At 57.1% G+C, this 27,778-nt stretch overlaps 1 protein-coding gene across 3 annotated transcripts; it reads right to left on the reverse strand.

Annotated features, from left to right (window-relative positions):
- Nucleotides 1-42: 42 nt before the first annotated feature.
- Nucleotides 43-27,773, reverse strand: TUBGCP6 (tubulin gamma complex component 6). 3 transcript variants are annotated; one of them, XM_034949180.3, is made up of 25 exons: nucleotides 26,326-27,773; nucleotides 22,832-22,995; nucleotides 15,690-15,900; nucleotides 11,784-11,957; nucleotides 10,271-10,392; nucleotides 9,370-9,448; nucleotides 9,104-9,213; nucleotides 8,657-8,748; nucleotides 8,420-8,559; nucleotides 8,164-8,313; nucleotides 6,820-6,901; nucleotides 6,641-6,729; nucleotides 6,450-6,565; nucleotides 4,761-4,899; nucleotides 4,333-4,407; nucleotides 2,556-4,179; nucleotides 2,257-2,315; nucleotides 1,938-2,091; nucleotides 1,637-1,805; nucleotides 1,417-1,558; nucleotides 1,052-1,246; nucleotides 837-969; nucleotides 538-751; nucleotides 267-466; nucleotides 43-165 (listed from the first exon to the last, which is right to left on the reverse strand). In XM_034949180.3, the coding sequence occupies exons 1-25, from the start codon at nucleotides 27,064-27,066 to the stop codon at nucleotides 56-58; spliced, it is 5,484 nt and encodes a 1,827-aa protein (XP_034805071.2). In that variant the 5' UTR covers nucleotides 27,067-27,773; the 3' UTR covers nucleotides 43-55. The 3 variants fall into 3 exon arrangements, 2 of the variants coding, with proteins under 2 accessions (XP_034805071.2, XP_003811077.3); XM_003811029.7 differs by having other exon boundaries at nucleotides 43-176; XR_004668675.3 differs by lacking the exons at nucleotides 43-165; nucleotides 267-466; nucleotides 538-751; nucleotides 837-969; nucleotides 1,052-1,246 and having other exon boundaries at nucleotides 1,418-1,558; nucleotides 2,497-4,179.
- Nucleotides 27,774-27,778: the final 5 nt, after the last annotated feature.

Below are 27,778 nucleotides of genomic sequence, written 5' to 3' on the forward strand. Positions count from 1 at the left end.
CTGTCCTCAGCCCCCGCCCAGGAGAGAGAGCTGCAGACAGGGTCTAAGAACACCTTTATTGTGCACGTCCCCCGCAGAGCAGCCTCAGGCGTCCTGGTAGTAGTTGTTGAAGTTGATGCGCAGCAGAAAGTCCTCCAGGTGGGGCTGGTAGCCGCGGTTCACCAGCTTGGTCACCACTAGGGACCAGTGAGCAGCTCAGGCTTTTGCCCACGGTGTGAGCCCCGCCCTGGCCCCCCCGCAGCCCTCCCAGGCAGGGTGGGCCTCACCTTTGAAGAGAAAGTGGGAGTAGTACTTGAAGGTGTTGTAGGACTGCTGCATGAGTGCAAAGTTGGGGTGCTCTGCACCCCGCGGGCCCCCAGCGGGCCCCCAGGCCTGGGAGATGAGCTGGCTGCGGAACTTGAGCACGAGGCTGAAGATGCTATGGATGACGTTCATGACGGGCGCCGCCTTCTCCGTGAGCAGGCCCCTGGGGGGAAGCAGTGCTGCTGGGTGGGCTGAGCCGTGACCACAGGGACGCAGCCGCTGCCCAGGCCTCACCTGAAGACGGCCTTGTGCAGGTACTCGGCGTGCGCACGCTGGATCTCCTCCAGGTCGCCCACGGTGGCCAGCCTGGCCCTGAACTCGCACCAGGTGACGTGCAGGATCTGGTTGGCGATGTAGCCCTGGATGACCTTCACGAAATGCTGCATCTCGTGCTTGAACAGCTGCAGCTGACGGAACTGCACAGAGCCGGCCATGTGGCTCAGCAGGGCTGGCGGAGGGCAGAAGGCAGAGGGCAGAGGTGAGCGCAGCCTCAAGCCAGGGGTGCGGGGCGCCGGGCTCCGGAGGGGCCTCACCTGTGCGCTTGAGGTGGAAGCAGACATCCTTGAGTGCCCACATCATGAGCTTCAGCTGCAGCAGGAAGGAGAAGACGCCGCTGTACTTGCTCAGGCAGCCCTCGGTGATGACAATGTTGAGAGGCCAGTCCACCTGCCGGGAGGCGTGGCTCAGCAGGCATCCCACAGGCAGGCAGGCCCCTGTCCCATCCCCCGCGGCCAGGGCTGCTGCTGACCTTGTACCTGAGCTCCAGGCAGCTCAGCACATCCGGGGCGTTGGGGGCAAACACCTCGGGCAGGTACTTGAGAGCGAGGGAGAGGTTGGAGGCGTGCGGGGTGTCCCCATGCAGGCTGCACTGCAGGGCCTTGCTCAGCACAGAGTTCAGCACCAGTGGGTTGAGCAGCTCTCCGGGCGTTTGCCCAGCTCCAAGCTAGGCAGAAAAGGGACCACCGTCCCCAGGAGTCCCAAGCACATGCCTGGCACTCGCTGGCACCCCATGGGGCTGTGCCAGAGCAGCAGGGGGCTGTGGGCGTGCAGCCAGTCTCCCTTTTCCCATGGCCTCCCCTCTACCACTGGCCCCACCCCGTGTCCGGAGGTCACCTTCTCAAAGAGCAGGTCGCTGAGGGACTGGGCGAACTCGCCGTCCTCCATCAGCAGGAAGTGCCGCAGTGCCTCATAGTGCGCCTCCAGGTGCAGCTCCACGAAGAAGTAGTCGACAGCGGCCTTGTTCACCAAGGAGATGCTGGCAGGAGGGAGCTGGAGTCAGGGCGGGCCAGGACGGGCTGGGTGGGCAGACTGGCGCAGGGGCAGGGGCACTCACTGGGCGGCCAGCGGTGCCGTGATGGAGCGCTTCATGAGCACGGGCAGCGTCAGCAACTCGCTCAGCTGCACGGCAGTCTCATCAGCGGCAGACTGGACCTGGGGGTCCACGGGGAAGGCGAAGGCCCGGGGAAGCACGGGGCGCAAAAGATGAGCAATGGGCGGCTCGGCTGCGGGAGATGGAGCACACAGGTGCTGGGAACCGGCTAGCCCAGGGCTCCGCCCCCATCCACAGGAGATGGAGCACGTGCTGGGAACCAGCCAGCCCAGGGCTCCCTGCCAGCAGCAGCTGCTGCACTCACACATGGACTCGTAACTGTCCGGGTACCGTTCCAAGTGGTACTGCCCTGCCAGGCCTGCCAGGTAGGCCTGCTCCACACCCTGAGCCTCCGCCGCCGATGCCGATGCCTCTGCCTCCTCACCACGGCCTGGGCTGCTCTGGGCAGCTGTGTCTTCCTAACAAAACACCAGCCTCAGAACCACCTCCCCACTGCACGCTGTCCCCACAACCAGCTTGTGCCAAAAAAAGGAAAATCGCATGTGGGACCCACCCGCGTGACAACCTAGAGGGACAGATCCCTCCCTGCCTGCTGTGGGACCCCCAGGCTGCATCCACCTAACCTGTGAGTTGAGAGGCCAATTTGGAGAGAGATCCTCAGTGTCCCCGCTCCTCCCAGGGCCTGTGTGGACACAAGTGGACACGAGGGCATCAGGGCCGAGTGCCTGTGGAGAGTGCAGAGCAGAGCCGAGCTGGCCCTGGCTCAAGCAGCCCCTCCCATGTCCCCCACAGCAGCCCAGGTCCTGGCTGACAAGGAGGCCTGAAGGGAACTTCACATGCCATCAACCCCACTGCCCGCCTACCTCCCAGGCTCTGTGCGTCCCACAGTCCCACTCCTGACCACCAGCCACCCTACTCTGACCTAGTTCTTCAGAGACACTGTCTCCCGGGGTGTTGGGCCACCATGGCTGGGTGGGAGCCACGTCCGACACGTTCTCCCCCACGCTGATGCTCCCCTCCCCGCAGCCCGAGCTGGGGGAGGACAGAGATGGCCCCACTTCTACAGGCAGCCGTGGCCCACAGTCCAGCACAGTGCTCTGTGCTCCCAGGCTGAGCGCTGACTGGGATGTGTGGCCAGGGGGGCTCTGTTGGGGCCTGGGTGTGTTGGGCTCAGCTTCTGGTGAGGGAGCCCCCAGCACCATGTGGGACGGAGGGATGGGTACATGGGTGTTCCACCGTGGCCGGGTGGAAACCACGTCCGACACAGGCTCCCCCAAGCTGATGCTGGCGTCGGACATGTGTCCATGGGTGTTGCACCGTGACCGGATGGGAGCCACGTCCGATACGTTCTCCCCAAACCTGATGCTGGCATCAGACACGTGTCCGTGGGTGTTCCACCATGGCCGGGTGGGAGCCATGTCTGACACAGACTCCCCCAAGCTGATGCTGGCATCAGACACGTGTCCATGGGTGTTCCACCGTGGCCGGGCGGGAGCCACGTCTGACACAGACTCCCCCAAGCTGATGCTGGCATCGGACACGTGTCCATGGGTGTTCCACCGTGGCCGGGTGGGAGCCACGTCCGACACGTTCTCCCCAACCCTGATGCTGGCGTTGGACACGTGCCCGTGGGTATTCCACCGTGGCCTGGTGGGAGCCACATCTGACACATTCTCCCCGACCCTGATGCTGGCGTTGGACACATGTCCATGGATGTTCCACCGTGGCCGAGTGGGAGCCACATCTGACACAGACTCCCCTAAGCTGATGCTGGCATTGGACACGTGTCCGTGGGTGTTCCACCGTGGCCGGGTGGGAGCCACATCTGACACATTCTCCCCGACCCTGATGCTGGCGTCAGACACGTGCCCATGGGTGTTCCACCGTGGCCGGGTGGGAGCTATTTCAGAAGCGTAGTCCCCTGTGGGAAGACCACCCCCTGACACCTGCCCAAAGAGCCGCTCTGTGGGCTGGCTGCTCCCCTCCTCCAGAGCAGCACGCCTGGATGGGTGTGAGGGGAGCAGAGTCTCCCGCGAGGCGGAGCCACAGGCATCCATCTTCCCACAACTGTCCTCCCACAGCTGTAGCCCTGAGCTGCCCAAGCTGCACTCGGCAGCCTGCAGGGGCCCTGGTGCAGGTGAGGTGGCCACAGCTGGCCTCAGGACAGTACTAAAGTCATACTCCTGTGGCCTGGAGAGCTGAGTGCTGGCTGCTGCGGGTGCCTCCCCAGGAGCTGAGGGGGGCAGGTCCAAGTTAATGGTCTGCAGCGCCACCTCCAGGAGAGGGACCATGCCAGTCTGCACAGACGGCTCAGCCCCTGGGCCCACAGGTAGGAAGTCTCCAATGCTGAGGCTGTCAGAGAAGGGTCTGGCCTCCTCCGCCTGCTGCAGCCCCGTGCCACCAGCCCCCACTGCTAGAGGCTTAAGGGGCTGTGGGGTCAGCAGGCCTGGCCTGTTCCGGCCATCCCAGGCAGGCGAGTGTTGCTCTGCAGACCCAGAATCACAGCCTTGGCCTCCCTCTGGGTGCTCAGGGCCCGGAGACGTGACCTGAAACACAGGTGACATCAGACCCAGTCTGGCCTCAGGCCCCCCCAGCCCTCGAACTGTCCCCCAAGTTCAGCTCTGCAGCCATGACCAACACCAGGTGCCGAGGGCTATGGGAAAACCATAGGGCACCCTGGGTTCCACTCTGCTGCTTACCTGGGGGTGCACGCTCAAGAGGACGTCTGGCGGCTCCTGGGGCTGGTGAGCCTCAGACACTGCTTTCAGCATCTCCTGAAATTCAAGCCAGAGGGGTGACTGGCCGAGCCGGAGTCAAGCACAGCCCTACCCCACACAAAGCCACAGCCCCTACCGCCCATGGCAGCCATGTGCACTGAACCAGACAAGGCTTGTGCTGGGCTCCACTGGGACGCTGGGCCTGCAGAAAGTACTCCAAAACCACGAGCTCCTCACCACCTGTATCTGTGCGATTTGGTGGCACACGGGGAGAGAGAGAGTGCTCTGCCGCAAACGCAAGAGCCACCAGCCCTCTCCTAGAAGAGCACGTAGGTCTGTGTGCAGTCTCAGGGGGTTTCCAGACCCCCAAAGCCCAGGGGAAGAGCTGCCATCTGAAGCCGCAGACATACCTGAATGTGTTTCTCATCTTCTAAGAGAAAACGAAGCCGTGCACTCTCCAGTCGGTGCCTCTGGATTCTCCACAGTGCCTTCTGCTCCCGACGAGCTGCCTCTGCAGAGAGCTTGCTGTAGTGGTCGACCAGTGCCTGCCTGAAGCCACACACCAGAGAGGACACGGCCACAAGAGTCACCCCACCCCATCTACCTGGCACCCCTCAGGCCAGGATGGTTCTCCATAACAGAGGCCCTAGTGGGCCCCCGCCCCCGTCTCCCCCTACCAGGGGCTGATAGCTCTGGGCCCTCACAGCACCTACAGGGCAGCACCAGGCAGGCCCTTCTACCTGCCAGGCTGGGAGACCCTGGTGAGTCAGCGTCCAGCCAGGGCTCAGCAACATCTGCTGGACAAATACCAGAATGAGATCCTGTGTGGCCTGAAGCAAGGGGTGAGCAGGAGGCCGAGGGCCCCAGGCCTCTAAGAAGTTTAGGCCTCTTCCCCTTCTACAGGTACAAACCTGAGAACTGAAAAGTAATGCAAAAAAGCACATGAAGCAAAACCAACACAAACGCTTTATTTGCTGAATTCAAAGCCTGCTTCACCGATCGTGCCCCATGATTTTGAGCTTCTCCCCAGCAGGCAACTGGGCTCAAACCTGGACTGGCCAGCTCTAATTTGGCTGCCACAGGCCAGAGATGTAGTGTCTAGGCCTGGTTTTCTCCATGTGTTAACAGGACAGTATTGACTGACATACATGCATGAACACGTACTCATGCATAAATGCATACACGGACACGCGTGCACACAGGCACGCGCACCCCTCCACACACATCCCTCGCTCGCTCCATAAACAGATCTAAGGTTGGGACCTACAGCATCGCGTGGGGCTGAGCAGGAAGCGGCCAGCCCCTCCCGTGAGGGGCTCTCTCCAAAACCCCGAACAGCCCCTTGAAGGATCCAGCACTACTCAGCCTGGGACAGCCTGATGACAGCACAGGACAGGCTGATAACAGCACAGGGAGACAGACGCAGATGCTGTGCTGGACAAATGCCCTGTCTCAGCCGAGCGCGGTGGCTCGCGCCTGTAATCCCAGCACTTTGGGAGGCCGAGGCAGGTGGATCACCTGAGGTCAGGAGTTTGAGACCAGCCTGGCCAACATGGTTAAACCCCGTCTGTACTAAAAATACAAAAAACTAGCTGGATGTGGTGGTGGATGCCTGTAACCCCAGCTACTCAGGAGGCTGAGGCAGGAGAATTGCTTGAACCTGGGAGGCAGAGGTTACAGTGAGCCGAGATTGTGCCACTGCACTCCAGCCTGGGTGACAGAGCAAGACTCTGTTTCCAAAAAAAAAAAAAACAAAAAAAAACGCCCTGTCTCTGTCAGACCAATAACAGACTTAAAAATAAATAAGGAAGGATGTTCAGAAAGAAGATAAATAAAGAGACAGGACCCCAAACAGTACGCAGGCCTCGCCTGGACCCTAATCCATACAAACCACCACAAGACAACGCGCAGAACAGCTAAGGATGCCTGGATAAGGCAGAACGCCCACAGCCACTCTGGGTTCAGCATATTGGTCTTTCTACCTTAATGTATGTTTGAAGGTTTTCAAAACAAAAAGTAAAATCATCAGTAAGATTAAGCCAGAGCTATGGGGCCCCTGCCACACTGCACCCCTGGGCCTGGAGCCCGGGCTGCCCTACCTCGCCTTCCTCTCCAGCTCCTCCTCCAGGGACTTCAGCCTTCTCTCCCTGTCTCGGAGTTCACGGGCGTAGCTGAAGTCATCATCCAGCTCCTCCTGCCTGGCCGCCTGGCGTCGCTATAAAACACATAGAGCCTGGCCTGTGAAATCAGAACTGACAGGCGTGACCCCGCAGGGACAGGTCCTACCCACCTCCTGGTCCTTCACAAATTGTTCTTTCAGCCTCTGAAACTGCTCACGCTTCCGGGCATCCAAGGCCATCCGTTCTGACATCTGCCGGTCTACATTGGGACAGTAAGGGGCGCACTGTCACAAGGAGGCCCCAGCAAGGCCCCCCGGAACTGCAGAAGGGAGGACTTGGGGCCACTCACCACTCAGTGCACTCAGGACCCTGGATGCTGCTTCCCGGGCATGAGCGATTAATTCTTGTTTTGCAATTTCCATACGTAATTCCTGAGAAAGACAACTGGTAATCAAAACATCCTGGCCGGGCGCAGTGGCTCACGCCTGTAATCCTGGCACTTTGGGAGGCCGAGGTGGGTACATCACATGAGCTTAGGAGTTCAAGACCAGCCTGGACAACATAGCAAAAACCCATCCCTACTAAAAATACAAAAATTAGCCAGGTGTAGTGGCAGGTGCCTGTAGTATCAACTATTTGGCGGGGGTCAGGGGAGCTTAGGCAGGAGGATCCCTTGAGCCTGGGAGGTGGAGGCTGCAGTGAGCCATGTTCGAGCCGCTGCACTCCAGCCTCCTGGCTGACACAGTGAGACCCTGTCTCAAAGAAAAAAAAAGCAACCTAATCCTCTGACCCCTCACCTAGGATGCCCAGGACACCTGTGGACTCAGGGCCGGCAGGGGAGACACATGGTCCAAGGGTTCGAGGAGGGACCAGGTGATGGCAGGACACCGCCCCCCCCGCCCCCCCTTCCCCACCCCCAGGCTCTCAGCAGTGGCAAGGCTGGCTCCAGGCCATGGACGGGAGCTGACCGGCTCTCACAGAGACATCTGGGGCTGAGGACCCCAAGGCTGTGTGTGCCCACCCTGGAAGGAAACCAAGAGGTCTCAAAAGGGGGCTTCCCCGCTCAGCCTCTTAGGCCTGCCCCTGCCCAAGTATCCCTGCTGCCCACCAGGCACCAGGCCAGAAAGGGTGTTCCTGGGAATGGCACTGATTGTACCACCGAGCCCCTCCCAGAGGACACAGGAGAGGCGTGGCCCGTCCCTGACACACTGTCCCTTCCCAGCAGGAAGGGGGCTTGCAAAGGGCGAAGGCCATCTGGAGTGCAGCCAGGACTGTCTGTCCACAGCTGGCAGGCCCGGGGAGGCCCCAGCGTTGTTTCCCACGCCAGCAAAGCCTGGGCTTCAGGCTGAGCCACCCAGACCCAGGAGGAGAAGACAGAGCCCCTGCCTGGCATCTGGCTCCGGACATTCATCTCAGCTCCCCCTTGGCACCCACCCTTCATCTCAACTCCCCCTTGGCACCCACCCTTCATCTCAACTCCCCCTTGGCACCCACCCTTCATCTCAACTCCCCCTTGGCACCCACCCTTCATCTCAACTCCCCCTTGGCACCCACCCAGGCCACCGCCAGGACAGAAAATGCCAGAAGGGAGGCCCCCATCTTGCACAGCCCTCATGTCCGCCCCACCAACCTGAGACCCCAGGAAGCAGAGGCAGGGGCGAAGAAAGCCCCTGAGACCCGTGGTGCCACGCACCTTCTCCTCCTTGCTGACAGAGCTGTGGCGGGCCACCCTCTCCATGCGCCCAACGTAGACGGCACAGTCCTTCTCAATCTCCTTCAACTCCTCAAGGGAGAAAATCACCGAGATCCGGGGGACAGGGACGTCGGACCAACAGAGGTAATGCTGCCAAAGGGGATGCAAGCACAGCCACCAGCACTCAGCCCCAGCCTCATACTCAGCCCCAGGGAAGACCGGCCCCTCTCTTCCCCACACATGAGCCCCTCCTCACCCGGGGGCAGCAGAGCTTCAGCAGGTTAATGGTCTTTCCGCAGACGTATATGTCGTAGGCAATGTGCTTCAGAAACACGGGAACACAGTCCTCCACCTCTTTGGAGATGAGCACGTAGCCATGTGTCCAGTACGACTTATCTAAGGTAGGGTGAACACCAGGGTGGCCGGCATGGCCATGGCCCTGAACCCAGGCCCACAGGCACGTACCCCTGCCCCGCAATCAGCTGCCACCTACCTCGGAAGCTGAGGTACTCGTGGTTCACCTGAATCATGAACTCGCCATAAGCGTCTCTGAACACCCCGCTGTACACCCAGTCGTGGATGAACCTGCAGTGGGGGAAAAGCAGGGGTAGGTGTGGTCAACGGAGAGGTGGGTGGGGCGTGGCTGTCAGTGAGGGGCGGGGCAGGGGCGTGGCTGTCAGTGAGGGGCAACGTGGGGGCGTAGCTGTGAGAGGTGGAGTGGGGTGTGGCCATCCATGAGGGGCGGGATGGGGTGGGGGCAGGGTGGGGGGTGTGGAGTGGGGGCAGGGTGGGGGGTTGGGGGCTCCTGCCCAGTCCACCTATCCTGCCCTCCCCTTCCTGTGTGACCCCCACATTCAGCAGGTGTCTGACAAGGGACCGCTCTCAAGTGTCTGCCTGGTGGGAGTGCGCGCCCGCCGCGCCTGCCCAGCCCACTGCCCACCGGGTGTAGGGCTCGCAGCTGGTCTTCAGCAGGGACAGCAGTACAGGGTAGTGCTCGTTGCTGCAGTTGTGCAGAGCCTCCTGGTAGAGGTAGGACAGCAGCTTCACGCCCTGCAGACCGCAAAGGGGGTGGGGGGCAGCTCAGCGCACCCAGCGCTGGGAGTGAGGCGCAGCCCTGCCGGCAGCAGCCCTCCAGGGACACGCTCAGCCACCCCCGTTTCCTGGAGCCCACCAGGCTGACACACTCAGCAGGGACGCACAACTCACGGTGGGAAACGCGGCCCTGGGGCCTCCTCCACAGGTGCCCGGGAGCACAGCGCCAACGCCACAGAGCTCGGCCAGGTACCTAGACCCAGAGGCAGGATGAGACCAGGTGACCGGGCTCAGGGTCCCCAGGCCTGGATCAGATCGTGAGCAAAGTCTCCACGTATCTTTATGCTCCCTGGGGCAACTAACTTTAGATGCAGGCTTTAAAAACCACATGCACCCCAACCACCCAGAAACGGGCTCCCTGCAGGACTCGTGCGCAGCCCTGTGCCCCTGCACTGTCCACACACACCCCACTGAAGTACCCACACCCAGCAGGCCCTCCCTCCCAGGATCTGGCCAACACACGAATCACCCTGATCCTCCCACTTCTGGGGGCTGCACCTGAGAGCCCCTCCCATCCACACAGTGGTACCAAGCATCTGCCACAACTCGCACCCTTCACAGCACAGCTCCCCTGCCCCACAGTGTCTCAGCCCTTGGGTCTCCTCAGCGCTGCCACACTCTGCTCCTCGGCCTGGAAGGTCACCTCTCCCACTGCTCCCAACGCCTCACTCTTCCTTCTCTGATGGCACCTGCCAATAGCCCCCGAGCCTGGTTGCTCACTAACCAGCTTGTGTGTACCGGACGCCACATCTCCAGGGACCCTGTGTGCCAATTAGGCAGGAGCCACCGGACCTGGAGGGCCTGGATGGGGCCAGCTGTGGTGGGCCCACGGCAGACACACCCGCTCAGCACTGGGCACCTGGTGAACTCGGCCGGCCAAGGGCCATCCAGTCGCCTGCTGAGGGCTGTTCTCACAGGCCCTCCTTGCCAGGGAGCAGGGCAAACCCTCCACCACCCAGCAAGCCCCACACCGCTCCCGCAAAGTCCCCTGCTCAGCCGCCATGCTGAGGCTCACCTGAGCTGCCGGCCAAGTTTCTTGAAGAGAAAACCAATGGTGAGGAGGCTCAGGGTGGGCGGAGTGGAAAGGACGCAGGCCCGGTAATACTGCAGGTACCTCCTCAGGCCACTGGTGAAGGCCTGTGGGCAAAGAGGCTGGGAGGAGGGCGGCCAGGCACATGGACGCAGCTGTGCCCAGGGCCTGAGGGGCACCAGTGCTGGGAACAGTGCTTTGTTTCTTGCCTCAGCTCTGGGCTCCATTTCCAAGCAATGGGCCTCTGTGAGCCCCGCCCCGCCACCGGGCCAGGTGGAAATGCGGCCCATCCACAAGAAGCCAGAAGCTGTGGCCCACCACCAACGCTTCCTCTCATCTGAGCCCAGCTGCCCCAGGGGCGCCCACCACCAACCCTTCCTCTCATCTGAGCCCAGCTGCCCCAGGGGCGCCCACCACCAACCCTTCCTCTCATCTGAGCCCAGCTGCCCCAGGGGCGTGGCAAAGGGGCTGGGGGGGAAACGGCGGCCGTGCTCTGTGCACAGACACTAGTGCTGTGAGGGCTGCAGCTGCTCCGACCACAGCTGTCTCAGTGGCACCAGCATCCTGGGCAACGCCACAGCAGCAGGCCCTGCAGGTCACACTAAGACAGGGGCACCCTGGACCAATCTCAGTCCACCCACCCCAGGAGCCGCCTGGCTATGCCTGCCGGATGAACAAGAACCACAGTCCAGCCCCTCTCAGCGTCCCCTGCTCTGACCCCTTCTCCACCATCTCTAGCTCTCAAGTCCCTCAGGGCTGAGCCTCTGCCTAGAAGCTCTCCCTGCCCCGTGCAGCTCCCACCATGCCCACCTCCACAGCCCATCTAAAACCTACACCTCACCATATCACCCCACCCGACAGCCCCTGCTGCAGCAGCAACAGTCAAAGGAGGCTGCGCTGCCTGGCTCCTCCAGGGCTCTCTGCCCACCTTCCCCAACACCCTCCTCTCAATCCCCCAAACCCAAATGCCCCATCATCCACCTGCCTATTCTCTCCCACTCAAGGTGCAGCCCCTGTCCCATGGGCCTCTTCTCAGCACATGAGCCAGCTTCAAGACTCACCAAACAGCAGCTTCTGGAGCCAGACTTGGCTCAGAACTCCCAGCAATGTAAATTCACCCAACAGGAGGGCCCTGCGCTGTCAGTCATCCACAATGTGCGGGGCCCACTGGGGAGCAGGCAGCAAGAGCCCCACTCATGCCTTTCCTGCCCTGCGCACCCCTAATGCTGGCTGCACCTGCCTCCTACACACCCCAGGGCCCACACAGCCCAGGGCCCACATATCCCAGGGCCCACACACATCTGCCCCAAGTTTCTAGTGAGGTAAAACATCCTCACTGACCCATCCCTCAAGAGCCACTATCGGGTTTCAGATGTTAGCAAGGAAAGAAAAGGTTTAGACTCTCTGGTCCTGCAGAAGGACCTCTGAGATTCTCTCTTCCAGGTCGTGTGCACCGTTCTCACAAAGGTGTGTGACAACCATGAGGCAAAGGCCATACCTGGAACACGAGGCCCTTGCTGTACAAAGAGTCCAGGACGGGCTGCAGAGAGAAATGACTCAGGCGCGTGTAGCAGGTCCCATACTCGGCCACTTCCGAGAGTAGGCTGCTGATGCTCTCGGGAGACGCTCCTGACACGTGGACGCCCCGCTTCACCACAAAGGCCTGGGCTGGCTGCACAGGGGCAGAGGACACCGGTCACAGAGGCCAGGCACCCAGACCCCCAGTAAGGTGCCGTCTCCCTCCACCCTTGCACCCAACCCCACGCCACCTAGAGTGCCCCCAGGACCCAAAAGCAAATGCCCAGAAGGCATACCCAGAACTCCCACACCGAGGGACCAAACCGAGGCACAAATCCTCACTGACCACACTGAAAAATACATGTCTAAAATGCCAAGTGTAGAAAAGGGTAGAAAAAAACGGAACACCTTCCACAGGACAGAAGTACACAGACAGCCTCCTGGGGCAGAAGCTATAAAACATGACGGCCGTGAGACCTGCTCATTTGACTCTTCGGGATGAATTAGAGAAATGATGGAAGATGCACAAAGACTCGCCACAGGACATTCTCCACAGTATGTTTATAACCAGAGAGTGGAGACCCCCAATAGAGGGCTCATGACAACCAAAATGAATGGGGTATAGCAGAAGCCAGAAGGGAGGTTACAGCCGCAAATACCCACGTTAGAAAGGAAAAAAAATATCCCGCATTACAAAGGAACAAGATACCAAACCACAACAGCACCATGTATACCCTAAAGAGATATTTTAAAAAGAGCTGTTAGGCCAAGCACAGTGGCTCACACCTATAATCCCAGAACTTTGGGAGGCTGAGGCAGGAGGATCACTTGAGCCCAGAAGTCTGAGACCAGCCTGGGCAACATAGCAAGACCCCCATCTCTAAAAAAATTTTAAAAGTTAGGCCAGGCATGGTGGCTCACGCCTGTAATCCCAGCACTTCAGGAGGCCAATGCGGGTGGATCACTTCAGGTCAGGAGTTCATGACAAGCCTGGCCAACATGGCAAAGCCCCGTCTCTACTAAAAATACAAAAATTAGCCAGGCGTGGTGGCGTGCACCTGTAGTCCCAGCTATGCAGGAGGCTGAGGCAGGAGAATTGTTGAATACGGGAGGCAGAGGTTGCAGTGAGCTGAGATCACGCCTTTGTACTCCAGCCTGGGAGACAGAGCAAGACTCCGTCTCAAAAAAAAAAAAAATTAAAATTAAAAATTAGCCAGGCGTGGTGGTGCATGCCTGTTGGTCCCAGCTACTCGGGAGGCTGAGGCAGGAGGATCAATTTGAGCCTAGGAAGTTGAGGCTGCAGTGAGTCATGTTTGAGCCATTGCACTCCAGCCTGGGTGATCCTGTCTCCAAAAAAAAGAAAAGAAAAACAGGCTGGACGCAGTGGCTCACATCTGTAATCTCAGCACTTTGGGAGGCCGAAGCAAGCGGATCACTTGAGGTCAGGGGTTTGAGACCAGCCTCACCAACATGGTGAAAACCCATCTCTAATAAAAACAAAAATTAGCCGGGCGGGGTAGTGCACGCCTATAATCCCAGCTACTCAGGAGGCTGAGGCAGGAGAATTGCTTAAACCCAGGAGGAAGAGGATGCAGTGAGCTGAGATCACGCCATTGCACTCCAGCCTGGGCAACAGAGCGAGACTCTATCTCAAAAAAAAAAAAAAAAAAAAAAAAAGCAGTTAAACCCAAAACTAGCAGAAGGAAACAAATAATAATTAGAGCAGAAATAAATACAGAGTAGGCCAAGCACAGTGGCTCACACCTGTAACACCAACACTTTGGGAGGCCAAGGTGGGTGAAATCACTTGAGGTCAGGAGTTTGAGACCGCCTGGTCAACATGGTGAAACCCCATCTCTACTAAAAATACAAAAATTAGCCAGGCGTGGTAGTCCATGCCTGTAGTCCCAGCTACTTGGGAGGCTGAGGCAGGAGAATCGCTTGAACCCAGGAGGCAGAGGCTGCAGTGAGCTGAGATCACACCACTGCACTCCAGCCTGGGTGACAGAGTGAGAATCGTCTCAAAAAGAAAAAAAAAATACAAAATAGAAAAACAATAGAGAGAACCAAACAAAAAGCTGGCTCTTTGAAAAGATCAACAAAATTGACAAGTCTTAGCTAGAATAATTAAGAAAAAAGATGACTAGGGCCGGGCACGATGGCTCACGCCTGTAATCCCAGCACTTTGGGAGGCCAAGACGGGCGGATCACAATGTCAGGAGATCAAGACCATCCTGGCTAACATGGTGAAACCCCGTCTCTACTAAAAATACAAAAAATTAGCCGGGCGCGGTGGCGGGTGCCTGTAGTCCCAGCTACTCAGGGAGGCTGAGGCAGGAGAATGGTGTGAACCCGGGAGGCGGAGCTTGGAGTGAGCCGAGATCGCGCCACTGCCCTCCAGCCTGGGCCACAGAGCGAGACTCCATCTCAAAAAAAAAAAAAAAAAAAAAAAGATGACTATGAAAACAAGAGAAAAAAATCAAGTTACTAAAATCAGAAATGAAAAGTAGGGGCCGGGCGTGGCGGCTCACACTTGCAATCCCAGGACTTTGGGAGGCTGAGGCAGGCAGATCACTTGAGCCCAGGAGTTCAACACCAGCCTGGGCAACACGGCAAGACCCCATCTCTTCAGGCATTTTAAAAATTAGCTGGGTGGGCCGGGCGTGGTGGCTCACGCCTGTAATCCTAGCACTTTGGGAGGCTGAGGTGGGCAAATCACCTCAGGTCAGGAGTCAAGAGACCAGCCTGAGCAACATGGTGAAACCCCGTCTCTACTAAAAATACAAAAATTAGCTGGCCGTAGTGACATGCACCTGTAATCCCAGCTACTCGGGAGGCTGAGGCAGGAGAATTGCTTGAACCTGGGAGGCAGAGTTTGCAGTGAGCCGAGACCGTGCCATTACACTCCAGAATGGGCAACAGAGCGAGACTCTGTCTCCAAAAAAAAAAAAAAGAAAAAGAAAAAGAAAAGAAAAAAATGAGCTGAGTGTGGTGGCACGTGCCTGTAGTCCCAGCTACGTGGAGGCTAAGGTGGGAGGATTGAGATTCAGCCCAGGAGGTCGAGGCTACTGTGAGCTGTGATGGTGCCACTGCACTCCAGCCTGGGCAAGAGAGAGACCCTGTCTCAAAAAAAAAAAAAGACAGTCAGGGTTGGTTCCACACAATAAGGCTATCCCCACAACAGACAAGATGAGCTGTGAGCACGGTGTTGAGAACAGGCGCCCTCAGCGCCGGCAGCAGCTGGAGCTTGCTGGTGAGCACTTTTCTGGGGCAGTCACTGGCTGTGCTTCTAGTCCATTCTGAAGTCTAAGAATGGCCACCATAAAAGAACATTTAAGACAAAGGAAGGGGATGAGCACTTAAATGAAAAAGCTGCAGAGCAAGACTTCATTTTTCTGAATATATCCATTCACTTCTCCAGTGCCCAGCAAGAGGGCTGGCTAAACTGCAGCTGGTGCCAGAACCAGTAAGGCCCGGCCCCGTCCCGGATGACACCGCATCCAGTGAGAAGAGCAGCGCAGGCCCCAGTCTCGGGATACTCTCGGCAGGCAGATGCTCCTCCCGAGCGGTGGGAAGGCTCGGAAGGCGCCTGGCACTTCAGGACGGAAATGGAAATGGGGGGAGGAACATTTTCTATCGCTCTGCCGACAGCAATAAACATGTTATTTCTCTGCAGTTTTTTAAAAGGACATTAATAAATTAACACTTTTTAGAACCAAAATGGGATGATGCTGGCTGTCATCACTGGTGGCCCTGGGAGCTGGCCTTCCCTGCCACTCCCCACTCCCTGCACTGGGGCTTGTTCTGCCCCATAAAGGGCTGGGCACTGCGTGGTGGAGGGCAGGCCAGCCCCACACCACTGTGGCGGGGAGTGAGCAGTTCTCACCTGGCAGAGGGAAAACGTGGCAGACACGACCCCAATCAAGACGTTCAGCACGTCTTTCACCAGCTCGCACTCCTTCACCAGCACGGGCTGCGGGGCCTGTAGGACGCCCCCAGCAAGCAGCTGGAGCTCCCCTTGGTGGAGCCTGCAGAACTTGTCGAAAGCGTCCCTTCCCGCCTCCGTCAGGTAAGGCTCCTCTCTGTGGCCAGGGGGGCTGCGAGGGGTGCAGAAGAGAGGCCATGAGCAGACGTGGTGACCTGCACCTCAGCACCAGGGTGCTTTCTCTCGGGAATGGGCATGAACAGAAGAATAGAAGTGATTCAAAACAATAAACTCTAAGAAACATAGCCAGGTACGAATGTCAGCTCACCACCCAGCCTTTTGTGGATGCTGCTGCTGTGAATACCAGCACGATCGATTCTATCAGGACAACTCATGTGGAAAGTGTTCCAGGGCACCTGCCTGGGGTCCTGGGCATGGCCGGGGGTATCCGACTGGCCCAGCCCTGGAAGAGCACCCCAGGCCACGCCAGTGGCCCTCAAGATGGTGATTCACTCATATTCTTCTGTTACAAACAAAATAAGATTTGTACACCCATGTACACAACAGCATCCACACCCTGTCCATGGCAGCACCACACCCAGGTCCATGGCAGCATCCACATCCCTGTTCATGGCAGCATCATCCACACCCCTGTCCACAGCAGCATCCACATCCAGGTCCACTGCAGCATCATCCACATCCCCTGTCCATGGCAGCATCATCCATACCCCATCCATGGCAGCATCCACACCCCTTGTCCACAGCATCATCATCCACACCCCTATCCACAGCAGCATCACCCACACCCATCCACGGCAGCATCATCCACACCCCCGTCCACAGCAGCATCTACACCCAGGTCCACAGCAGCATCATCCACACCCCCTGTCCACAGCAGCATCACCCACACCCACCCATGGCACCATCACCCACACCCCCGTCCACAACAGCATCCACACCCAGGTCCACAGCAGCATCATCCACACCCCCTGTCCACGGAAGCATCACCCACACCCCTGTCCATGGCAGCATCACCCACACCCACCCATGGCAGCATCATCCACACCCCTGTCCACAGCAGCATCCACACCCAGGTCCACGGCAGCATCGCCCACACCCCCGTCCACAGCAGCAGCATCCACACCCCCGTCCACAGCAGCATCCACACCCAGTTCCACAGCAGCATCATCCACACCCAGGTCCACGGCAGCATCGCCCACACCCACCCATGGCACCATCACCCACACCCCCGTCCACAACAGCATCCACACCCAGGTCCACAGCAGCATCATCCACACCCCCTGTCCACGGCAGCATCGCCCACACCCCCGTCCACGGCATCATCATCCACACCCCTATCCACAGCAGCATCATCCACACCCCCTGTCCACGGCAGCATCACCCACACCCACCCATGGCACCATCACCCACACCCCCGTCCACAGCAGCATCCACATCCAGGTCCACAGCAGCATCATCCACACCCCCTGTCCATGGCAGCATCACCCACACCCACCCATGGCACCATCACCCACACCCCCGTCCACAGCAGCATCCACATCCAGGTCCACGGCAGCATCACCCACACCCCTGTCCATGGCAGCATCACCCACACACACCCATGGCAGCATCATCCACACCCCTGTCCACAGCAGCATCCACACCCAGGTCCACGGCAGCATCGCCCACACTCCCGTCCATGGCAGCATCCACACCCGGGTCCACGGCAGCATCATCCACACCCCTATCCACGGCAGCATCCACCCCCTGTCCACGGCAGCATCAGCCACACTCCTGTCCACAGCAGCATCAGCCACACTCCTGTCCACAGCAGCGTCCACGGCAGCATCGCCCACACTCCCGTCCATGGCAGCATCCACACCCGGGTCCACGGCAGCATCATCCACACCCCTATCCACGGCAGCATCCACCCCCGTCCACGGCAGCATCAGCCACACCCCTGTCCATGGGAACATCATCCACAACCCTATCCACTGCAGCATCATCCACACCCGTGTCCATGGCAGCATCTACACCCCTATTCATGGCAGCATCATCCACATCCCTGTCCACGGCAGCATCACCCACACTCCTGTCCATGGCAGCATCCACATCCCTGTCCACGGCAACATCCACATGCCTATCCACATGCCTGTCCACAGCAACATCCACATGCCTAGCCACATGCCTGTCCACGGCAACATCCACATGCCTATCCACATGCCTGTCCACAGCAGCATCCACACCCCCGTCCACGGCAACAACATCCACAACAGCCAGGGGGAGAGGAGCCTGAGCCCCCAACGGAGGAGGATAAACACAGACCGTCCGTGCAGACCCCCGCCCATCATTCAGCCTTAAAAAGGAAGGCAGCTCAGACACGTGCTCCAGAAGGCACGGCACTCAAGGACGCCGTGTGGAGTGCAATGAGCCATCACAAAACACTGTCTCCACAGGGACGGCGCTCGAGGACGCCAAGTGGAGTAAAATGAGCCATCACAAAACACTGTGCAACTCCACTTACATGAGGTCCCTACAGTGGCCAAAATCCTAGAGACAGAAAGTGGAGGCCAGGTGCGGTGGCTCATGCCTATAATCCCAACACTTTGGGAGGCCAAGAAAGGCAGATCACGAGGTCAGGAGTTCAAGACCAGCCTGGCCAACATGGTGAAACCCTGACTCTACTAAAAACACAAAAATTAGCTGGGCGTGGTGGCGGGCATCTGTAATCCCAGCTGCTCAGGAGGCTAAGGCAGGAGAATGGCTTGAACCCGGGAGGTGGAGGTTGCAGTGAGCCAAGATCGTGCCACTGCACTCCAGCCTGAGCAACAGAGCAAGACTCCATCTCGGAAAAAAAAAAAAGTGTAGTGAATGGGGAGCTGTTTAATGGGTTCACAGTTTCCTGCAGACTTGCTGTGCAGCAGGGAAAATACACACAGCATTACAAAGCTGTACAACTGGTTAAGACGGTAAAAACATTATACAAATTTTACTGCCCCACCTCAGAAAAACCGTAAGAGATGGATACAGAAAAAAAAATTAAAAAAAATTTTTTTTGAGATGGAGTCTCGCTCTGTCACCCAGGCTGGAGTGCAGTGGCACGATCTTGGCTCATTGCAACCTCTGCCTCCTGGGTTCACACCACTCTCCTGCCTCAGCCTCCCGAGTAGCTGGGACTACAGGCACGGGCCACCATGCCTGGCTAATTTTTTGTATTTTTAGTAGAGATGGGGTTTCACCGTGTTAGCCAGGATGGTCTCGATCTCTTGACCTCGTGATCCGCCCACCTCACCCTCCCAAAGTGCTGGGATTACAGGCGTGAGCCACTGCACCTGGCTAAGTTCACAAATTTTTAAGACAGTAACAGGTAAGGTGGGCTGGTACACGCAGCCCTGGGCACATGTAACTCTGAGGAAATTTGCCTTCTGCTGGTGCTGAGGCTGTGAAACCACAGGTACTGGCACTACACACACTCACACCCCCGTCCTCCCTGCAAAAACAATCAGCTCCAAGAAACACACTTTTACTGGCCACCTCTGCTATGAAAAGGGTGGGCTGGAGGGGGTAGGAGGAAGGAGACCAGCCCTGAGATGTCCAGTCAGCAGGTGGGGCCGCTCTGGACCCCAGACGCCTGCCCAGGCTCCCTCAGGATGAGATGAGCATGAGAAAGACACAGCCTCTCAGAGCCTCTGTCTGCCCCCTGCATTTCTTCCTGCAGATGGCCTCGGCAGGGGTGCAGGCTGTGGGCACAACCCTGTTTCCCCCGCAGCCACTTCCACCCCATCTCCTCCAGGACTGGCCCCCAGCACTGCCATGGCTGCACACCCCTCTTGGTGACTCAGAACTGAGGGAAAAAAAGCCCACAGCGGAAACACAAAGACACAGCGCAGGATCCTGCAGGCTCTGGAGTGAACACCCTCCGCCCCAACAGGTCCCCAGAGAGAACACAGCCCAAAATGTAGCAAAATGCTTCCCCCAGATGGGTGGCACATGCAGAGAAAGAGACCATTCCAGGGTCTGAAAGGCCTCCCTCTGCCTTAACCCAGCCCTTGCAGCTCAGCAGCAGGGAGGGCCGTGAGCAGTCGGACAATGGTGGTTCTCAGGGTGGGCAACAGCAGGGGAGAGTGGCCCCCCGTGGGGTCTTGGGACCTGTGGGAAAGCAGGGTTGATGTCTTGGAGAGTGGAGAGGGCTCAATTTCTGGCTAGGCGGCAGTTTCTTTAGCCACCTGCTGGTCAGAGCTCATCACAGCAGGAAACTAGCAGGTGGCTGGGATTTAAAATGAAACAAGACCAAACGATTTGCCAAAGGAACTTGAACCACAGCATCAGGCTGACCCGACTGCAGTGTCAGGGGCCGTGGGATCAGGGAGTAGAGGGGCCCAGGAGACGTAAACTCAGGTCCAGCCACTGTGTGGCCCTGTGCAGGTCAGCCACTGGACACTGAGATGACCACAGCACTTTCGCTCTACAGGGCCCTGGGCACAGAAAGTCCCTACAGGAGCTGCCCAGGCTGTGCTCAGCACACTGCCAGGCACACAGCAGCACCTCCCTATAGGAACCACCGCCGGGCCCCACCGTGCGGGAGCTCCGCAGTCTCCAGCGTATTCAGAACAGGGTGATGAGGAGAGTGAGTGACCATGTCTCCTCATCAGCAACCCGAAAAAATGAACCTAGAAAAGGGGGAGTTAATAAATGAAATACAGCCAGCACGGTGGCTCATGCCTGTAATCCCAGCACTTAGGGAGGCCGAGGCGGGTGGATCACCTGACGTTGGGAGTTCAAGACCAGCCTGACCAACATGGAGAAACACCATCTCTACTAAAAGCACAAAATTAGCCAGGCGTGGTGTCCCATGCCTGTAATCCCACTGTAATCCCAGCTACTTGGGAGGCTGAGGCAGGAGAATCACTTGAATCCAGGAGGCAGAGGTTGCAGTGAGCCAAGATTGCGCCATTGCACTCCAGCCTGGGCAACAAGGACAAAGAAAGAAAAAGAAAAGAAAGAGAGAGAGAGACAGACAGACAGACTTATGAGGGAGAGTTTGGGGGACCTAGTTTGTTTAGGATGAAAGGAGTTGCCTAATTATGGTGAGCTGAAGAATGTTCCAGGTGAAGGGAACCTGGTGTTGGAAGGTTCTGAGTTTTTACAAAAATTAGCTGGGCATGGTGGCAGGTGCCTGTAATCCCAGCTACTCAGGAGGCTGAGACAGGGAGAATTACTTGAACCCGGGAGGCGGAGGTTGCAGTGAGCTGGAGATGGTGCCACCGCACTCCAGCCTGGGCAACAGAACAAGACTCCGCCTCAATAAATAAATAAATACAAAAAAAAAAACAGAAAAAATACTATTAGCAGACATGTACAGAATAAAGCAATAACTTGTAGGGCCAGTTTTTTTTTTTTTTTTTTTTTGAGACGGAGTCTCGCTCTGTCACCCAGGCTGGAGTGCAGTGGCGCAATATCCGCTCACTGCAAGCTCCGCCTCCCGGGTTCACGCCATTCTCCTGCCTCAGCCTCCCCAGTAGCTGGGACCACAGGCACCCGCCACCACGCCTGGCTAATTTTTTGTATTTTTAGTAGAGACGGGGTTTCACTGTGTTAGCCAGGATGGTCGCGATCTCCTGACCTCGTGATCCACCCGCCTCAGCCTCCCAAAGGCCAGTTTTTAAACGTGTGAGGGATTGGCAGAGAGCAGGACCATGAGATTTGCTTTGACTGATGCACCAGCAGGAAGTGACACAGCAGGAAGGCCCTGGCAGTCAAGATAAGGCCACCACCACCGTGCTGGGAAGCAGGGAGACAGCCAACCCTGAGGGAATCTTCAAGATGTCAGGAAAGCTCGCCCGCCCAGGCGCACATGCTCCTGTCCAGGCTGCCAGAGCCCAGCCACTGCATCCCAGAGCACTCAGCTCCCGGCCAGCCCTGACTCTTTCACCCAACACTCCCCAAACCGAAACCCACAGGATCACCAGTGGACTGGATGTGAACGGGGCATTCCATGGCCAAACATTTGGGGAAATGCGTGTTTTTTTGTTTGTTTGTTTTTTGTTTTTGAGACAATCTCACTCTGTCACCCAGGCTGGAGTGCAGTGGTGCAATCTCGGCTCACTGCAAACTCCACCTCCCAGGTTCAAGTGATTCTTGTGCCTCAACCTCCTGAGTAGCTGGGATTACAAGCGAGCACCATCACGCCCAGCTAATTTTTGTATTTTTAGTAGAGACGGGGTTTCACCATGTTGCCCAGGCCAGTCTCAAAATCCTGACTTCAAGTGATCTGCCCGCCTCAGCCTCCCAAAGTGCTGGGATTACAGATGTGAGCCACCGCGCCCAGGCAAAATGCATATTCTCTGCCTGGGTTCTGGGAGTTATCAAAAGATACCACCACATTAAAGACTCTGAGAGGCGCTGAGTGCAGAGGCCTCTGGACCCAGGTGAGCCAGGGAGTGAGTGGCTACCGCATCCAGAGAGCAAGCTGCTGGCACCAGTCAGGAAAAAGCTGCTGCAGCTGGAGCTTCTCATCACCCAGACTGCCCCTCCCAACTCCTCCAGACACGGACGGAAAAGGTTCCGTGTTCATCAGCACCCCAATTCCTCTAGACATGAATGGAAAAGGCTCCTTCATCAGCACCCCATGCCCAGTGAGCATTTCTTCCTGGCACTAATCACACAGCCTGCCAGGCAGCTCTCTTGCTCTTAAGGACATAACTTAGCTGCCCCGACTGCTCTGCCTGGCAGGTGTGATCTGGTTACTGGCACGGGGAGGGGAGCTCTGCCCGACAGGTGTGATCTGGTTACCGGCACGGGGAGGGGAGCTCTGCCCGACAGGTGTGATCTGGTTACTGGCACGGGGAGGGGAGCTCTGCCCGACAGGTGTGATCTGGTTACCGGCACGGGGAGGGGAGGCCTCCTTAAAGGCTGTTAGTGCTTTCCCCTCTGCATCTCTCTTAACTCCCAGAACTCAGTCAATTTTGGACACTAGCTTAGGTTACTAACCCATCACAACTGCCTGGACCCCTGAGTACACAACGCCCCCCACACACCCCATCCAAGGCCACGCTCATGCAGGGGTAGGGGCACTGCATGCCAAGGCAAAGAAGGGCACACACCAGCCAACTCGCTCCCAGCACCTCCGCTTGCTGGCCTCATAGGTGAGTGCGGCTTCCCACAGGTCCACGTCTGGGGTCACGCTGGGCTCAGACTGGGAATCAGGAGTCAAGTTGGACGCTGACTGGAATCCTTCGTCTTCCCACTGATCCACACTCGGTGGGACCTGGAGACACACGGAAGGGCAAACCGCCACTTATTGCTGTGTCCACGTTTCATCCAAGGGCGATGAGAATTCCAGGAACTTCATGCAAAGACCTAACAAAATGTTTCTTCTGTTTTTCTCAAGCGCATGTGTACCATACAATGTTTCCCACCAATGAGCCATTTAAGGAATTAAACAAAATAATTCGTCAAGGCTGCCAATTTCCAATTCCATGTAACACATAAGCCTCAGTGGAACTCAGAGTGAAACTTTTTGAGATGCCTCAGACCTGGAAATTCCAATGTAGGGAACCCAGAATTAAAAAAATCACACTCAACATTAAAAAACTACTGTACACCGGGGCCAGGCACAGTGGCTCACGCCTGTAATCCCAGCACTATGGGAGGCTGAGGCGGGTGGATCACCTGAGGTCAGGAGTTTGAGACCAGCCTGGCCAGCATGGTGAAACCCCGTCTCTACTAAAAATATAAAAATCGGCCAGGCGTGGTGGTGGGCACCTGTGGTCCCAGCTACTCGGGAGGCTGAGGCAGAAGAACTGCTTGAACCCGGGAAGCGGAGGTTGCAGTGAGCCGAGATTGCGCCACCACACTCCAGTCTGGGCGATAGAGCAAGACTGTGGGCAGCAAGCCACCCAGGTGCCGAGGCAAGAGACCGAGGGCACGAGCTGTTCTAGTATAATAAAATATATAGAACAAGAATAGTTACACTATAGATCATAAATATTATATATGAACTTTATTAATCATTAGTTTGTAGCAATTACTCTTTATTCCAAGATTATAATAATCTTCGCTCTACAATTGTAACTTACGAGAAACCAGGCCATACAGAGATAGGAGCTGAAGGGGCATGGTGAGAAGTGACCAGAAGACAAGAGTGTGAGCCTTCTGTCACGCCCAGACAGGGCCACTAGAGGGCTCCTTGGTCTAGTGGTAATGGCAGCACCTGGGAAGACGCCCATTACCTAGCGGACCTTGGTCTAGCGGTAGCGTCAGTGCCTAGGAAAAGCACCCACTACTTAGCAGACCAGGAAAGGGAGTCTCCCTTTCCCTGGGGGAGTTAGAGAAGACTCTGCTCCACCACCTCTTGTGGAGGGCCTGACATGACTCAGGCCCACCCGCAGTTATCCAGAGGCCTAAACATCTCCCTGTGATGCTGTGCTTCAGCAGTCACACTCCTAGTCCACTTTCATGTTCCATCCTGTACACCTGGCTCTGCCTTCTAGATAGCAGTAGCAAATTAGTGAAAGTACTAAAAGTCTCTGAAATGCAGAAATAATGGTGTAAGCTGTCTCCTCTCTCTCTGCTTCGGCTGCCAAACAGGGAAGGGCCCCCTGTCCAGTTGACACGTGACCCATGTGACCTTACCTATCATTGGAGATGACTCACACTCCTTACCCTGCCCCTTTTGCCTTGTATCCAATAAATAACAGCGCAGCCTGGCATTTGGGGCCACTACTAGTCTCCACGTGTTGGTGGTAGTGATCCCCCGGGCCCAGCTGTTTTTTCTTTTATCTCTGTCTTGTGTCTTTATTTCTACCATCTCTCGTCTCCGCATATGGAGAGAAAAACCCACAGACCCTGTAGGGCTGGTCCCTACACAAGACTCCATCTCAAAAAAAAAAAAAGAACAATCAGGCCGGGCTCACGCCTGTAATCCCAGCACTTTGGGAGGCCGAGGCGGGCAGATCACGAGGTCAGGAGATAGAGACCATCCTGGCTAACACGGTGAAACCCCGTCTCTACTAAATATACAAAAAATTCGCAGGGTGTGGTGGCAGGTGCCTGTAGTCCCAGCTACTCAGGAGGCTGAGGCGGGAGAATGGCGTGAACCTGGGAGGTAGAGCTTGCAGCGAGCCAAGATTGTGCCACTGCACTCGAGCCTGGGCGACAGAGCGAGACTGTGTCAAAAAAAAAAATCAAATCAAATAAAAAAATAAAAATACAAACGTATAAAATACAAAAATTAGCTGTGTGTGGTGACGCACACCTGTAGTCCCAGATACTTAGGAGGCTGAGGCAGGAGAATCGCTTGAACTCAGGAGATGGAGGTTGCAGTGAGCCGAGACCACACCACTGCACTCCAGCCTGGGCGACAGAGCAACACTTGTCTCAAAAACAAAAAACAAAACGGCTGTACACCAAGACATTTGCTGTAGCATTATGTATGTTTCTAAATCATCTAGCTATCGCATAAGAATAGAACGACTAGTAACAATGTATCCTTTTGGCAACACTGATAAGGCAATAAAATACAAAACTCAAATGAGGAGCTACAGCGTACCATGGTAAAGCCTCAGGCGACAGACAGCAAAAACATATCCAATTGCACGAATTACAGAACATGAACACTTTTGCCACACGTGGCTACTGAGCACTTGAAATGTGGCTTGTGGGGCTGAGGAACTGAGTATTTTATTTTGTTTTAATTAACTTCAATTTAAACGGCAGCTCTAGAAGGCAGAGGTAGCTTAACGACATACCCCATTAGGTAAAGATGAAAAGCAGCATGTTGCTTTGGCCGGCAGGTGGGCAGCACTGTCGCTGCAGAGGAGGGTGGCCGCCAGTAAGCCCACTCCAGCAGCCCCACCTCAGGACAATGCAGCCACCAGACTATCCCCCCTTTTACCATGATAAAAGGAAGGTCACCAGGCCGGGCACAGTGGCTCATGCCTGTAATCCCAGCACTTTGGGAGGCCGAGACGGGTGGATCATTTGAGGTCAGGAGTTGGAGACCAGCCTGGCCAACATGGTGAAACCCCGCCTCTACTAAAAATACAAAAATTAGTTGGGCATGGTGGCTCACGCCTGTAATCCCAGCACTTTGGGAGGCCGAGGCAGGCGGATCAAGAGGTCAGGAGTTCAAGACCAGCCTAGCCAGCATGGTGAAACCCCGTCTCTACTAAAAATACAAAACTTAGCTGGGCGTGGTGGCATGCACCTAAATCCCAGCTACAGCTACTCGGGAGGCTGAGGTAGGAGAATCACTTGACCCCGGGAGGCGGCGGTTACAGCGAGCCGAGATCGCGCCACCGCACTCCAGCCTGGGCAACAGAGCAAGACTCCATCTCAAAAAAAAAAAAAAAAATTAGGCCGGGCGTGGTGGCAGGTGCCTGTAATTTCAGCTACTCGGGAGGCTGAGGTACGAGAATTGCTTGAGCCCAGAAAGTGGAGGTTAAGGTGAGCCAAGATCGCGCCACTGCACTCCAGCCTGGGTGACAGAGTGAGACACTGTCTCAAAAAAAAAAAAAAAAAAGAAGAAGAAGAAAGGTCACAGGAAGCATTTTCCAAACCCCGAGAGAGATGAAAGAGGAAAAACTAAACATTCTACCTTAATAGCCAGCCCAGAGAGCTCCGCATTGTCTGGCACGGGGGGCAGGCCCAGTCGGACGTCCATGTCATAAGTGCGGCTGTGCACAAGGGCCCCGAAGAGCGAGACCCGGGTGTCTCTCTCGAACCTGTCACCACAAGGGTCACCAAATGAGAAGAGCCCGACGGTGGGCAGGCCAGTGCCTGGAGCAGCCTCCATAACCTGAAGTGTTTCCTGGATCATGCTGTGACACAAACACTCTTCTCTGGAGATCAGAGACTGAACGTCCATCTCAAACACACTCAGGTCGTCGCAATCATAGCCGCTGTACGGAACGTTTCTCCCCACATGCTTGTTGTTAAGGAAGTAGTCTCGTTTTCTCGGCAGAACTTGAAGGGGACCACTCCCTGCCAGCTGAACCAGGAGGTCCAAAACAGACCCCACCTCCAAAAGCGGACAGCAAGGGGCTGCTTCAAGCTCCTCCACAAGCTCCTCCAAACGGTCGGCCTTGGGGCCCAGGCCACCCACTCTCAAGTCAAAGGACAACATGAGGATCTTGTTTCTCGCTGGTAGTTTTGACATGTTAGGCTGCAGCTGTTGAGTCTCATCTTGAAAAAGATTTGTGAAAAGAGCATTGTAGGCCACCTTCTTGAGGCTCCGCTTTGCCCTCTTCCGGCTCACACTGCGCTGGCCCAGGTGAGTCTTGGCAGCCGGCAGGAGGGCCTCACACAGGTCGTCGAACAGCTGCGTGATGCTGGCCATGCCCCTTCTCAGCTCCGGGCCCCCGGCGTGTGGGAAAACACCTCACCCGGGCTTCACTCACGCTCCGGAAGACAGGGAGTGAGAGAGGGTCTGAAGAGGCTGAATGACAGGCGGCCTCTCCAATGCCGAAGCTCAGAACTGGTATTTTTAAAGGAGGTCTTGCGGTTGCTCTACTGAGAGTAAACACGCCCTGCCCTCCCCAGTCCAAGCACGCTGCCTGGCAGCCCAGCAGAAGCCAGCTCGGCGTTTCTTCTAATTCAGTAGCCCTCAACCTTTAGGGAGTCACAGAACCGTGGCAAAACCGAAGAACGAAACGCGCGCCCGCGCAGTACAGCGGAGGAACTCGGCTTTGCACCCGTTCTTCGGGACCCACGAGAGGAGACGGCCAGAAGAGGGTGCCACTCCGAGGGTCGTGGGCAGCGGAGAGTCTGGGGGCTCAGCCGGGTGGGTCCCGGGTTCTGGCCTGCACGTCCACCCGTTCTCCAGGCCTCACCCGTGGAAAGTGCCCACGGCTGCCGCTCCCGCCGCCTCCGTCGCGTCACAGCCGCGCCAGTGTGAAGAGCACTAGGGCGGGCGCGCCGGAAATACGTCACGGGAACGCCGGCAGCGCGTGAAGTTGGTGAGGCCTGGGCCGCGGCATACTTCCGGCCTGAGTCCGGCACCCGCGGGTGAGAGACCGAGGCCGAGCGTGCTCAGTAAAGGAGGCAGAGCC

Source organism: Pan paniscus, chromosome 23 (genome assembly GCF_029289425.2).
Source record: "Pan paniscus chromosome 23, NHGRI_mPanPan1-v2.0_pri, whole genome shotgun sequence".
Lineage (NCBI taxonomy): Eukaryota > Metazoa > Chordata > Mammalia > Primates > Hominidae > Pan > Pan paniscus.